At 37.5% G+C, this 13,055-nt stretch overlaps 1 protein-coding gene across 1 annotated transcript in view; it reads left to right on the top strand.

Moving 5' to 3' along the window:
* Positions 1-13,055, top strand: part of sdk1a (sidekick cell adhesion molecule 1a) — a 369,950-nt gene that overhangs the window by 166,650 nt on the left and 190,245 nt on the right. The window contains exons 3-4 of the mRNA XM_081363124.1: positions 1,762-1,868; positions 3,938-4,085. Coding sequence (XP_081219250.1) covers positions 1,762-1,868; positions 3,938-4,085 — 255 coding nt within the window. The remainder of the gene's footprint in view (positions 1-1,761; positions 1,869-3,937; positions 4,086-13,055) is intronic.

The following is a 13,055-nucleotide window of genomic DNA, read 5'->3' on the forward strand; positions in this document are numbered from 1 at the left end:
TTTTGCTAAATAAAATGGTCCTGCCCGAAGAATTGGTCGATAACTTTATTATTCATTTTTCCATCTGTATCATCTCAGTGAGCTTTTGTGAGGTTTTACGCATGCACAGTAAGGTGTATTTAGCATTTACGGAGAGCGTTTTTAAATGAACTCACCATTTTCAAATCTATCCAGATTAATGTAGACGTAGCCTAAGGGCTTAAATACACAGAGAATGCAATCAACAGAACAAGGAACAGGTGCGAGACTAATTAGACACTATGGTAACAAACAATGAACTAGAATGTAGGTATAACAGTGACTGAAACTAAACAGGACATGATCGTGACACATGGTGACTAAGAGTTTATTTTATACAATAACCAAGAAAACACCCCCCAAAAAACCTTCTAGTTGTCTAAATTGTCCTAATATCAGTGGGACTATTGTTCTATCTTCAAGAACGTTTACATGATCATGACAGGAGAACATTTTAGTATAATTTTACACAGACAAAGTTAGTAAGTGATCACACACTTTTCTTTACATAAGGTCTCATGTCTTTTGAGGCAAAACATTTATGCTAATTTTAATGTGATACCTCCCCCATAGACTTCCATTATAATCAGATTACTACAGATGCACTTTTTGTTTGTTGAAACAAGTCGACATTATTTTCTGCGACAGATGCTGTCAGTGGAGCTTAACTTGTATTGAACCTGGAACGTTTCTTTAATCAAGAAATGAAATTACTAGAAGTGAAGTGCATTCAAATCATTTGCATTTTTTTTCTTTCTAAATTCTTCTAGTTTATGCAGCAGTACATTTAATCAACCATATAATTTCTTAGTTGAGTTCTCTCCATGCCATGTGTTTAATTTCTCAGTAATGATAGCCTCTTAGCCTGACCTTTTTTAATCAGCGTAGAGCCTCTGTTAGCATTCAACATTTCCTCAGACGTGCGGAGTGTTAAAGCTGCTGAAGATTTGGCCCTACAGATTCCTTCAGTCTTAATAGAAAAGTCTGCAGCGCTGCCTGGCTCTCTTCAGAGACAACTAATGCTTTCATTCGTTACCTGAAGTGCACTGCTGACACCTGATTCATAGTTAATGTCAACTTTTACATAAGATGTTTTGATTTATCCTCCATTTAGGAGTCGTATACATGCTAAAGTAGGTGTTTCACATCTTTGCACCTCCTCATGTCAAGTGTTTCTGCATTTTGTCCATCTACAGAGCTGGTTTGCTCTAATTGGTATTGCTTTTCTCATTATCTTTAATCACCTAAACAGCACGCTCAGAGCTGCCCCGGTATTGCAGTTGAGTTCCTGTGATGGAGGGAAACCACCACCGAGATGCACAAACCCACCAGGTGGCATTTTCAGAGACGTAAACAGATTCGGCTAAGTAGTGAGCAACAGTGCATTAGTCATATATTCAGCGTATTTGGAAATGCCAACAGATTTTAATGCCAAAGCGTTCACCACCTCTGCTTTTAGTCGAAGTGGCCTTTTGGCTGAAACCTGATGTACGTCATCATAGCTGGGCATGGAGAGGATTCCATGTGCTCTGCTCACGCTAATGTGCGAACTGGCGGGGAAAAAAAAGATAGTTGTGACTGCAAGGGTAAACCTTTTAAACCCAACCCCTCTAAATGGGAATACATTTGAGTCGAAAATCCTTGAATTTGTTGGCAAATAGCAGGGAACTGTTGTTTTTGTTGTTGTTTTTTCCATTCTGGGATTTGAATTAAAGTGGTTGATTCTTTTTTTCATTCTCTTAGGTTCACCATCTCCTCTCTCCGGCGCTCCAATATGGGTGTTTACCAGTGTGTGGTGAGAAACAGGATGGGCGCTCTACTCCAGAGAAGAGCCGAGATACAAGTGGCATGTGAGTTTCTGTGGTAGATCAAATGTATTTACACACATACGCTAATGGGTCGGTACGATTTTTTTATGTTTTTAAAAGTCTCTTATGCTCACCAAAGCTGCATTTATTTTATTAAAACTACAGCAAAATAATAATATTGGGAAATAACTATTTTTCTATTTAAATATATTTTAAAATGTAATTTCTTCCTGTGATGGCTATGATCATCACTCCAGTCTTCAGTGTCACATGATCCTTCAGAAATCATGCTGATTTGCTGCTCAAGAAACACTTCTTATTATTGTCAGTGTTAAAAAGTCTTAATATTTTTGTGGAAACGTGGTAAATATTTAACTTATTTGAAATCAAAATCTTCTGAAATCGAAATTTTAACATTCTAAATGTCTTTACTGTCATTTTTGATCAATTTAATTCATTGCATTAATGCAAAAACTGTTGCATGGAAGTATATACAGACATCTAAACATGCATACATACTGTATTTGATACATTTATGGTGCTTTTGCATCCTTTCTGAAGCTTGAAAACTCTTCTTTGTAAATGCATGGGAAAAACAGTTTATCTTTCTTGCACTCTCATGTGAAGATCTGAGTGATACCATTTAAAGTTTTCCCAGGTATGCCTTGAATAAGGCAGGACTTATACCGAAAGAGTAAAAGACTGCTGTGGGAGAAAAGCTGACTAGGGGTTGAACCATTTCTGTAGCGTTTATAACATGCTGTAAAGGTTCACAATGACCCAGGCTGACTGTTCCAGATGCTTCCAACATTTTTACTCAGAGAAACATTCTACCAGGATGGAGTTATCACAGTGATTAAATAAGAAATCATTCTTTCCGGCTCTAGACTCATTCTTCCCAATGCAAGCTTGGTGCAAGCTTGAGCTTCGCGTCAGCGTAACTACATCGCCACTGCAGCTGCAGACGCACGACAGTATTCACACTGGAAGCATTTGTACAGCGTCACAGCAGAGTCTCCAAAGCTATGAGCATTTCTTTACAAAGACAACTATATTTGTTTAAGTTGTTAATTTACAAACTTGATAGTCTTGAAAGTTGCTTAACATGGAATGTAAATGGTAAACCACAAACACAACCAATAAAACAGCTCTGATCATGTTGTTTCAGCCATACTTTGATATTTTTACAAGACCGCAAACTCTATGGATACCCCCCTCCCCCCTCCCCCTCAGATTTGATTTGGGTAGTGCTAGCACCTGGCTGCCTGTCTGTGTATTACATGATAAACTAAAATAAAGTTTATATATAATATTTTCTGGCTAGTTTACTGTAGTTTTATATACCATACTTTCACCCAAACTGAATAATTAAAAACAAGTTAAAATGGGTAAATCTTCTATAAATATTTTTGATTCTTAATTTTTCTTATACTCCAGTTCTTGTTAAAACACACTAGACATGCTTATTATGTGCATTTTGGGAAATCATATTTATTTTGTCCATCAAAAAAGTGTGCTTTCCCTTTAATTGAGAGGGAGCAGCGCAGCAAAAATAGACTCTGCATCAAAACCCTGCTTCGCTTGACGCTCACGCGACGCTCCTGCCCCCCAGTGTGAATGCACTCACTGGTTAACATGCACAGCGAAAAAAAATATAAGCACGCGCCGCTCGTGCTTGCGGACGGCCGTTAATGAAAGTGCAGGTAGGCAGACACAGATTGAGTGCATGACCATTCACTCGCTTTTTTAACTCGCACATTCTCAAAAAATGGTCTCATATTGTTTTAATATTGCTACTGTTGTCTTTGGCATTTTCATCCCATAAATGAGAGCTTTAAACACTTAGATGTGAAAACTGCACCGCTGGAATTACAGCGTGTCAACAAAATCAAAGCACAATGTGCTTGATGTTCTTTTGTTCTGCATGGTGATGCAATCTTGCTTTGCTGTGCGCCATGAATAAATGTTTGAATAAATGTTTCTGATTGAACACCTCTGCAGTTTGTACCAAAAGCCTCTGTTGTCCTGAATGTATCATCAGGTTGGCTTTGTTTTGGGGAAAAAAAGGTTCTACCTTGGTTGTAATAACACCCCTTACATTTTTCTTGCAGATATGGGCGACTTTATAGACAATGACCAAAGAAAGACAGTGACGCAGGGCCGGGCCGCCATCCTCAACTCCCCAGTGGTCAGTTGCTTCCCGCGGCCACAGGTGACATGGTTCAGGGACGGCTACAAGATCATTCCCAGCAACAGAGTGTAAGTAGAGCGTAATTGCTTGTCTAATCTTTAAACCTGAATGCCTGTTCATTAGGAAAGTTCTGGGTGACCCTATGGCTTTGGGTTCACATGGCACATTGTAAGAGATGTAATTACCTTCAGTGATCACGCTTAATCCCTCTGGGCACCCATTTACGGCAACCCACACTGGAAAATGTTGGGGAAAACAGAGAGACATTTCAGCCAGTGATCCAGAAGACATGGATACTGTGCACGGCTTTCTTTGAGTGTGTGCGTGAGTGTTTTTCTCCCACTGCCTTGTCACAGAAGTGCAATTAATGCCTGTTCCTGGCCCTTCTTTAATCTTGCTACGATAGTTCTTCATTGCCTTTTTCTAATTAGCAACTCACCCAGGCTGAGATCGACGAGGCTGATCCGATTCACCGTTATCAGTCAAGTGTCTTTCATTCCGACGAGACTCAAATAAAAACTCCACCACTGAGACACATCTAATGACTCACCTTTCACTCCGCGCATACAGCGGTGGGGCCATTTGAGAACTGCATTTGATTTCGGCAGAAGGTGTAATTGAAAAGTAAACAGGCTAATGCTGGTAAATGTAGAAATAGACCTGGGGTAGTAATGGTTTGCATTTGTTCCACTTGGCTTCGGGCTCGGATTGATTTGTTAACTTAGAATGATGTTCAGACAGTTTGATTTTCAATAAAAACACTCAAAAGTATGCTCAGAACTGTGGTTGTGGTTCTGTGATCCCATTTACACCTAAAATTAATATCCGTCGCATTGGATAACCAATCACCATATCTGATCCAATCACGTATGCCTTGTCAGAAACGCCTGACAAAAAAATAAACATACCATTCAAAAGATTTTATTTTTAAAAGAAATATAAAGAAAAATATTTTTATATAGCAAGAACACATTAAATTAATCAAAAGAGACACTAAAGACATTTATTATGTTTTAAACAGGGTTTAAAATGAACACCCAACAACCCGTCAAATGCAGGTGAAAATCCAGGTGGCTGGTAATGCATCTCAAGACACTAGCCAATTTGGCGGGTTATGATTCATAAATTATGTTCTATCACTTTGCATGGCATCGCAATCAGAGCTCTTCCCCTAAAAGGAGCCTCAAACATTAGCAAAACAATGTGTAAAGAGGGTTGCACACTGAGCAAACGTCACGCTGCGCCATGTCTTTAAAATTCGCACCACAGCGTCACTCACATAGTTTTTATTAAAATACAACTATTTCGAACAAATCTACGTGCGTACTGACTTCACCTTCTGTAATATGTTTGTTTTTATGGCTTAAATAGATATGCTTCATATAGAGAAATAATATTGATCGCTCTTTCCGTTTGCGCTGTTTTTTTTTTCAAATACCTTAAATTAAACTCATCCATGCCACTTTGTTCATTCTTGAAGTGAACTATATTCACTATATTGCCTAAATTGTGATTAGACTTACTGTTTTGGACTGCTGCCTTGAACTCGAGAACGCGAGTACAGAGTGACGTGACCGGTGCGCGATGAGTGACGAGTTAATGTTCCGCCAGAGCCCTATAGGAGACAATAAGAGGCCACTTTTTCCAATCTGTTCTCAAAAATGTTGCATGTTCTGATATTTTTGTTTTGGCTAGTAGAAGTTTTGAATGGCTGGTGACTTCAAAATTTAGTAACCAAATTGTCTGGTGAGTGAAAATGTTCATTTCAAACCCTGGTTACAAAATATCTTTATTTCAAATAAATGAGGATCTTTTGAACATTATATTCATCAAATAATCCTAAACAAATGTATAATGGTTTCCACAAAAATATTAATCAGCACAATTGTTTTCAAGACTGATAATAATAAAAAACGTTTCTTGAAAAAAAGTCAGCTTTGTCATCACAGGAATAACTTGCAAAAGAAAGCCGTTATCTTAAATTGTAAGGATATAAAATGTTTTTTTTTTTCTTAGGCTTAGATTTAGGCTTAGTCCGTAACTTTTTTTGTGTTCAAAATTTACAAAATGTATATAATGAGCGAGTACATCATACATTTTCCAAACCCTGTTTTTTGCCTTATCCTGAATCACTACTGTACACCTATAATAAGTGTTTATATTCGTACCAGTACCTGCGTGACTATGGTACAATGTTCTTTCGCAAGATTCATGCAGTTCTGTTTATTAACTGCTAGAGCACCAAAAGTTACGGACTGCAGCTTTAAGAAGCACATTACTTGAAAAGTAATTTCATGAAACAATTACATAAATTTCAGTACTTTCCCATTTAAGTGTAATTGCATGTCTGGATATTGCTGCAGGCCGAGTCAACCGATTTGCTTTAAAGTGACTCTGTGAACAGTGAAGAACAGGGAACAAGGAAAGCAAGGGAACGCGTAGTTTTGTACATATGACCTGCATAAAAATTGTGCATTTGGTTGAAAGGTATGTTGGAAGGTGGATATATTTGGGCTCTTCGTAGATGTAGTTAAGGCGGCTTGGCAACATGCCAGCTCAATAATTGGACCGGTGCTCTCCTACCAGTGCTTTGACAGAAAATTGCATCATGACAGAAAGCAAGGCGCATATATAAAATCAATATGCCAATGCTGACAATGTTCACTGCTGCATATTTGCAGCCGAGGGAATCTGTACCTTTGGGATTCTGGCGATTTTCCCAGACAGCGCTGCTGCTTTGACCCTATACGCGGCCCAGATGGTGTCTACGGCATCCAGACTCGAACCCAGAAGCTCACCCAGCCCTGAGGACGATAGAGTAATATCAAGCAATCATACATCCAGCCAAGCACATTAGCACACTATTGGATGTGATGTCACATCCTTAATTGTTCTGTGGCAGCGGCTGAAGCAATGCAATCAGCTTAGCCATTTAAACTGGCACTATGTGTTACTGGGCAAAATCCCCGGGATGGACTTTGGGAAATTGGGCTGTACTTCATAAGCACTTGACTGGCATGGTCATTACATTAACTGCCCTTGTAGGATCAAAGTTTATCTATGTGCTGTGATCTACAGCCCTGACTCGATATTAACATGGATGAACATGCTGCAACATAAATCTTTTGTGAGTCTCATAAGATGTTTCCATTACAGAATTGATAAGTGCTGCTTTGAAGAACACTAATGCTCTTTAGAAAAAGTGGAGTGGGGGAGTTGAATGGTTCTTTGTTGAGATGCCCTCTTCAAAACCTGTATAATAATGCTCAGTATGGACATAAATTAGATTTACCAATGGCAATTTCTCAGTCAAGAGCTGCCCAAAATAACAAGATTGCCACATTGATAATAATAATAATAATAATGATACAAGCATGAACTTTTTGACATTGTGCACTAGAGATTCTGAGAAGTCAGCTAGCTTAATCAGATGATTACTGTACTCATAACTGCTACTGTTTTTATTAATCAAAATTATTTCGATTTTTACCACTTAAATGTACAGTGGCCTATAAAAGTAATTTTAGAATATGTAAAAGTAGTATTTGGTCAACATCTTTTTTAACACATTCTGTTGACTATAAGTAACATTCACAATAAAGAGTTAGCAGATATTAAGCTGACAGTCTACTAGGGCTGAACGATATTCTGTTTTAACATCGACATCGCGATGTGCGAATGAGCGATAGTCACATCGCCGGAACATGCGATGTACAGGGTAGCAGCACCCACAGTGTGAAACGGTAGCACACAGTAAACACGAGTCAAAATCAGTCAAAATCAGCTATTTGGGACTATTTCGTCTACAAAAAGGAGGATGTTTACCAAAAAGAGGTACTTTGCTGGAGTGTTATAAAGTTGTGGATGTTTTTTTTGTTTTTTTTTAAGTCTTTTATTTTTCGTGTTCGCATTTATGAGGAAAAAACAATGTTAGCCTACGTGACAGTTCTCAATCACGGACGCGACCATTATGAAAGCGGCACTAAAAGACTGCTTTAAAACTTTCACAGAGACCTCAAACAGAAAGCACAAAGCCTTTCGTTAAAGCGAATTTCGTTTTGTATTAATTGTATCTTAATTTTAATCAGTGTTTCATTATCCAATTTCCTGGAACTACAATATTGCAGGAGCAGCACGCGCTATAGTGCTTTCACATATACTGCGTTTGCAGTTTGTTGGTTAACTGATCCACGGCTGTACCAGAAACACATACTCACTTTTTTTTTATTTCAAATCCAGAAGTTATCAGCAATTTTTATTTTAACTCTACATGAACGCGTCACTGCATCAGCACCGAAAACATAGAGAGAGAAAGAGAGATTTTTTGGAATTCTAATTTTGGAATAAAATATTAAGTGGCCTTTTTGTCACTTGTAATGAAGCTTGCTTATTAGTGAAATTATTAATATCATGGAATGGTAATTATTGACTTTAGCCTGGATTGATGGCTCGCAATATCGCAATATATATCGTTGGGAAAAAAATATCGCAATGTAATTTTTTTTCCAATATCGTGCAGCCCTACAGTCTACTAATACTCTAATGAGAGTTAGTTGACATGAAGTTGCAAAGTTACATATAGTCAACAGAATGTTCAAAAGGGACCATCAATATAAAGTGTTACTGAACTTTACTTTTCTCAGCTATTTAACAATTTCTTGTAACCAAGGTGATTTTTACTAAATGTAAGTCTTTGACATTACCAGTGGTCACGTATAACTCAAGGTGCAGTCTTACTAGACTTTGCACTTCATTCACCTTCATTCATATGCATGATCAAATGTGGGAGGAGAGTGGAAACGAAAGCTTGTCCAAAGATGTTCTGTGTTTGGCTGTGTGCCAAAGTAGAAGGTGGTGAACTCTGACCTGTGTATCTGCATAATTGACCAATAGAGGATCTAAACCCCACAGATGGACACATTATTGTGGTAGAGCAGATAATATAGTGTCATTCAAAAGTTTGGGGATAGTAAGATATGTGGGTAATGCTTTACAATGTGGTTTAATTTGTTAACATTAGTTAACTACATTAGTTAGGAATAGAAGGGTGTATATGCGACGAATGACGTCAGAGAAACGTCAGTAGGCTATAATCTATTATGCATCGATGCAGAATTGTCCACTTCCACATCTCGATGCATCGTAGAAACAATTAATTTCAACTCCCCTTAAAGCTTGAGTGTCCAAATACGTTTTGTATATGCTTTTCATTCATTCTCAAGCTGTCCATTTCGAATTCCGGTGTGAAAAAGCATCTCATTGAGATGTAGAAAGCAGTGGCACCACTCAGTGAAAGAAGCTTGAGGCGGTCATATTTATTCCAGCACGGCTTTTGCAAATGCTCATTTCCTTTGGCCTGCAGATCTTTGTTTTCTTGCAATCTGCTTATGAATTGATGAGCTATGTATTCAATATATTAATTCAACTCTCTATTTGATAGCCCGTTGAATATTCCCTAAAAGAGATTTCTTCATCATATGTCGCTGTGCAGTATTTCGGCATTATTGTTTTTTGAGCTCTGTGTTTCCTAGTTTCAGTTTTTCTTTGGTATCAGAAATGTCCCTTTGGTCTGTTAATGTAGCATGAAATAAGCGGGCCTTGTGGACGGGTGACACTGCTCTGTGTGATTCCTATCGCAGCCTCGTGCTGAAGGATAACTGTGCCGCAATCCAGAATTTTTTTTAACTCCTATTCTGTGTGGTTACAGCTTCTCCTTCGCCATCTCCCTTACTTTTTTGGTCTTCTTTTCTTCTTTGTGAGCCACACAAAGGCAGAAGGTTGTTAAAGTATAAAGGTCCAGAGGTGAATGCTGAAGCAGGGGAGGACAGCGAAGCACGGGCCTTTGAAAGTCACTCTTATTGTTCCACACTGGCTTCCCCTTTAGACAGCATGAAACTTTCATGATGGCGATAATTACCCCATTGGTGAGAAGTGCTTTCTGTTGCCACTGCAGATGAAAGTAGCAGGTTGGAAATAAGATATTGCGTCTACCTCTCATCGCTTTGTCCTTGCATCTTCCTCTACCTTGCTAAATTTTTCATCATTCATTATTTGAGATCTTTGATGTTTCCACCCATTACGAGCTATTCATGCTCCCATCGCGCTCGGCACATAAATTGGCTTCCACGCTAGAATCATCCTGTCCCGAGTACCACCAGCAAGAAACCAGACAGTAAAGGAAGTGCTCAGAGGAAGGCGATTACTTTCCTCTGTACAAGCAACAGGGCTGTGTTGTTTGTGCGGTGACAATGACAGCAGAAATGTGCTGTGTTTCTGCTCTGCCATATGTAAATCTCTTTTTGTCAAGGGACTTAACAACCCCCAAACTTCTGCATGTTTTGGCAGATTTAGTGCACCAAATTGCACTTTCCACTTACTTTTCGAGGTACTTGTATTTTAGACAGGTAAAACTGATTGTTTACTTGTTTGAAAAAATCACTTGTCCCAGAACTTGTAATAATTGAGCATGTTGCTAAATCAAACGAAAAGAGATGCATAATGCAGAGTGAACAAGAAACTCAAAATACTGTATTATCACAGAGAACTAACATCGCTAACATAACATTAACTTGGAGGTAATCAAAGGTGTGCATTAATTAGAAACCAATAGCAACTAACAGTGAATTTCAGGCAAAACAGAAACGGGAAATAATGGAAACCAAAACACAATGAAACTTAACATAACCCTGACAGAACTTTTAAATACAGCTTTAGTTCATTACAGTTAAAGCAAAATACACTATAAAAATGCACAAAATAATAATAATAATAATTAAATTTTCTTTTGGCTGACATAAACTAATTAATTAAATCATGCCAATCTCTAGGTGTGGTGAAGGCTATGTGATGATGTGGGGCTATTTTAATTCCAAAGGCCAAGGGAACTTTATCAGAATGCATAGTATCCTGGATCCATGAAGTAACTGGCCTTTAAATATAAAAATCTGCCTGCCTCTATGGGAATTTAACATAGGGGTGTCCAAACTTATGCACCCTGTATTTTAAGGAAGAACAAGTTATTTATTTACGATACATTATTCATTCACAAAGAAAATTGGTGTCCTTAAAGGTTGGATTTTTCCAATTTTTTTTAATTAAGGCGTTAAGTTCAATTTCCAAAAGATGATTTTTTATTCCTCTTTTTAGTCAACTTTAGCATGGGTGTCTAAACTTATGCATAGCACTGTATGAGCTTGGCAAAAAAAAATATTATTATTATTAGAATTAATATATTCTTATTATGCTATAATATATATATTATATATATATATATATATATATATATATATATATATATATATATATATATATATATATATATATATATATATATACATACATATATATATATATTATTTAATTGTTTTGGTTGTTTATTTACATACATATTTTACTCTGGTATAAGCTTTTTAATAAAGCCTTTTATTTTGTGGGATATTTGTAGATTTGAGAATTATTGTATAGGAATAGAATATGATAATGTGATGATGACAACGATTATTATTATTATTATTATAATTAATATAATTTTATTATACTATAATACATTTTCTATTTATTTAATTGTTTGAATTATATACTTACATTTTTACCCTGAGACGAGCTAATTAATAAAACAATTTGATATATTAAAACATGAGCTCAATTATTATGGTAGGAATAAGAATAGCAAAAATGTATCGTTATTGTTGTTAATGTTCTTATTTATAATAATAATAATTCTTATTATTTCATTAATCTTAAAATACTGTAACACATTTTTGTATTTAATTTATTTTCATTGAGCAACTGATATGAGCAAAGTAATGATACATTTTTGTCAGATCTTATTGGTGATTTGACATGTTATTTAAATGTGAGCTTGGCAAAAAATAAAAGTCTTTGGCAGTTTCTCTCTTTCTTCATTCAAGTAGATAGCTGTAGTAACATGACTAGAAAATAGCATTACAAAGAGCTGCTGAGTGGACTGATTTGCTTAAAAGGGGCTTTAGCAAAATTCAAGGAATCAAGGAAGCCATTCTCGAGCTTTCTGGAGTCTGAATTCCAGGAATATGCTCTCCTGAAACTAATGAGATATCAGATTTGTTCTGAGCTGAATTGTGCGGGTAATGTGTTTGTGATTTGCTGTCATTATTTCAAATCATGTTAGCTAGCTTTTTTTCCTTCTCATTTTTTCAGCAGTTTGTCATTGTTCCTGGCACTCCTCACCACAGGTAGTAAATGATGTGTTAGACAAATGTAATCAGGAGGAGATGACACGATTGAGAAATACGTCTTTGTCCAGTCACACACAGGAGGGTTCGAGCCGCTGCCCTTTGCTCATATTCTTGCCGAATGGACACGTCCATTTGGAATCAATGTGGTTTGGCTCTGAGGAGTCAAATGAAAAATGACGTAGGCTTGGCTAATTCGATAAAGGCCTTTTATGTGGCCTGGTTTTAATACACCTGCTGGCTGGTAGGGCCCCTTTATGAAGTTAATTATTGAGAGCCATCATCAGTCAATTGGGGCATCTGTGGGGTGAGCCTGTTCTAGCCCAAGGCCTCTGCCCACATTTGTCTTCATCCACTCCCTCCTTCACTCTTAAATAAATGAGTCTGTTGTCACTGCTAAAAAGCAGAGACCCAGAGAATCCAGTCCAGGCACTTTCAACGAGGGTAGGGTACACTTTGGTGTACCCTAGAAAACTCGTAGATATGCTTGATTACACTATAATTAACTCTGCATGAAAAGTAGCATGTTTTAAACAGCAAATGCCTGCATTTTATGTTGTTGTTTTTTGCCCTGCCCCAGATAAGAGATCTTCTTTACAGGGGCCATTTTAAAGTTGGTTTTGATCAAAGCAGGCCGGTGGCGTCTGCTGAAAGTAGTTGGTAGAGTTCCACACGGTCTCAGACACAGTGGTGAGAGGATGCCGCTGAGTGACAATCAACCATGAAAGGAGTCTGAGCTCGGAGGAGCTGTGTGCCCTCGTCTCTGCTTTCACACCTCTGACAGTGAAATAATGCAGCCGGAGGAAAGGGACGCAGCACCCACAA

The sequence above is a fragment of the Scardinius erythrophthalmus genome (assembly GCF_964197995.2).
Source record: "Scardinius erythrophthalmus genome assembly, chromosome: 1".
Taxonomy (NCBI): domain Eukaryota; kingdom Metazoa; phylum Chordata; class Actinopteri; order Cypriniformes; family Leuciscidae; genus Scardinius; species Scardinius erythrophthalmus.